Source organism: Nymphaea colorata, chromosome 3 (assembly GCF_008831285.2).
Source record: "Nymphaea colorata isolate Beijing-Zhang1983 chromosome 3, ASM883128v2, whole genome shotgun sequence".
NCBI lineage: Eukaryota > Viridiplantae > Streptophyta > Magnoliopsida > Nymphaeales > Nymphaeaceae > Nymphaea > Nymphaea colorata.
The window spans coordinates 20,259,193-20,261,218 of NC_045140.1; the positions used below are offsets into that span (position 1 = coordinate 20,259,193).

General features: G+C 49.4%; 1 protein-coding gene across 2 annotated transcripts; it reads left to right on the top strand.

Annotated features, from left to right (window-relative positions):
- The first annotated feature begins 569 nt into the window (after window positions 1-569).
- On the top strand, window positions 570-1,797 carry LOC116250816 (zinc finger protein 1-like). 2 transcript variants are annotated; one of them, XM_031624759.2, is made up of 2 exons: window positions 570-751; window positions 931-1,797. In XM_031624759.2, exon 2 carries the CDS (start codon window positions 980-982, stop codon window positions 1,712-1,714), a length of 735 nt encoding a protein of 244 aa, XP_031480619.1. In that variant the 5' UTR covers window positions 570-751; window positions 931-979; the 3' UTR covers window positions 1,715-1,797. The 2 variants fall into 2 exon arrangements, with proteins under 2 accessions (XP_031480619.1, XP_031480618.1); XM_031624758.2 differs by having other exon boundaries at window positions 571-781.
- Window positions 1,798-2,026: the final 229 nt, after the last annotated feature.

A 2,026-nucleotide genomic window follows, 5' to 3' on the forward strand; every position in this document is an offset into this window, starting at 1 on the left:
TTTTTTTTTTAACCCACCAGAGGACGTACGGACAGCTGCATAATTTATGGATGGCTGGATCCGTGCGAACCTTTGTCAGTACGGATGGAGTTTAGTTGGACACGAGCCCTCTGATCCACACGATCTGACGGCCGTAGAGTATCTCCTGCGAAAGAGGGACCATCTGGGTCATACTCTGTTCCCGGGTCGGTCCAAAAGAATTTGGATTAGAAATGAAACCGGTTATCTGGATCGAGATCCAAATCCAGTAAAGGGAACGGACGGTCGGGATCCGATGTTGTTATATATGGACCGGTGGTGCACATATAATATAATATAATTATAATGATGCTCCATCCACATGGTTCCCTCATCGAGTTGGTTGTCCCGTCCACGTCGAGCCTACGCTACCATCTCCGTTGAAATAAATATATGTTTATGGCTGTCCAAGAAAAATAACGTCCGGTTCGGGACCGAATGAGACCGGACAGCTCCATGTCGACGTACAATTCCTTCTGTAGAAGCAAACAGGGCAATAAATACACAAATCATCCATGTGTGTGCCAAATTTATTTGTTGGGTATATAAAAGAAGAAGGGTAGTGGGTAGGCAGAGTCTTCGGTCCATCCCTTTCCATCCTCTTTCTGAGTCTTCACCTTTTAATACTTCACAAAAGTTACCCTCTCAGAAGCAGCAGCAGCAGCAAGGAGGAAGAAGAAGCAGAAGGAGAAACAAGAAGAAGAAGAAGAAGGAGTCACCTTCTTTCAATCATGTGAGCCTTCTTACCAAAAGCACCGCCACTGTGAGTTTGAATTCTCCATTTCTCTTCACCATCTAGTCTCTTTTCAACTTGAAATTGCTTTTCCTTCAATCTGGTATGATATGATCCAGTGTGGTGTGAGCAATTAAAGGTCGCCTCGTCCGCAATTTGATTGGTCTTTTCTGATACAGTGAAGAAGAAGAAGAAGAAGAAGAAGAAGGGAGAAAAAGGAGGAGCTCAATGGGGGGAGAGAAATCCGACCATGAAATGTCAGATACGAGCAGCGAAGCCACATCCAAGGACCATGGGGAGGCTCCCCAGATCGGACTAGATCTGAGGCTAGGCAAGAAGGAACCGAATTCCGGCGCCGTCCTCGAGCTCAACCTGATTGAGAACCTCAACGGCGGTGCTTCCCCTGATCCAGAAACCGAACACGAGAGTGAGCTCGAGCCCAGGGTCTTCTCCTGCAACTACTGTCAAAGGACCTTCCTCAGCTCACAGGCACTAGGCGGCCACCAAAACGCACACAAGAGAGAAAGAACTCTGGCCAAGCGAGGACAGAGGCTCAGCAGCGGCGCGGCCGGGTTCGGCGGCCACCACGGTTTCCAAAGCATGGCGTCGCTGCCGCTCCACGGGTCGTTCGCAAACCGGTCTCTGGGCATCCAGGCACACGCCATGATTCATAAGCCCGTCGCCCCCGGCCCGCACCACGTCTGGACCCAGATGCACTTCGACCAGCGCCCGGGAATCGGGAAGCACCCACTCGGTGGCTTCGACTCCAGCTGGAGGTCCGGCGGCGCAGCCAGATTCGACGACGGGTTAGCCAAATGGCCGGGCAGGAGCTTCGTGCCGCAGATTGCAGCGGCCGGAGGGGGCGCCACCGCCGCCGGTGCCGCCGAAGGATTTGGGTGGAATAGCAGCCAGTTTGAGTCCCAAAAAGAGTGCCACAAGCTGGATCTCTCGCTAAAGTTATGATTTCACCCTTTCTTCATTTTTTTCGGCGAATGTTATGTAAATGTATGATCTTTGTGATCCTTTAAGAGATATATTTCTAACAACATCAGTCACAAGTTCTCTGTGAGATTGTGGAGAATTTTGATTTGGACGGAATGAAGGCAGAGTTCAATGATTTTTGCCTTCGCTAAAGAAAGCAAGTAAAAGCAAGACCCAAGAAGATGCGGCTTGTACTTATTTCGATGCTTTTTCGTTTCTCCATTTTGATCCCATCTTGTTCTTAGTTTGATCCGACAAGCAGGTGAAGCCTATTGACTAAGAAATTTGGAGAGT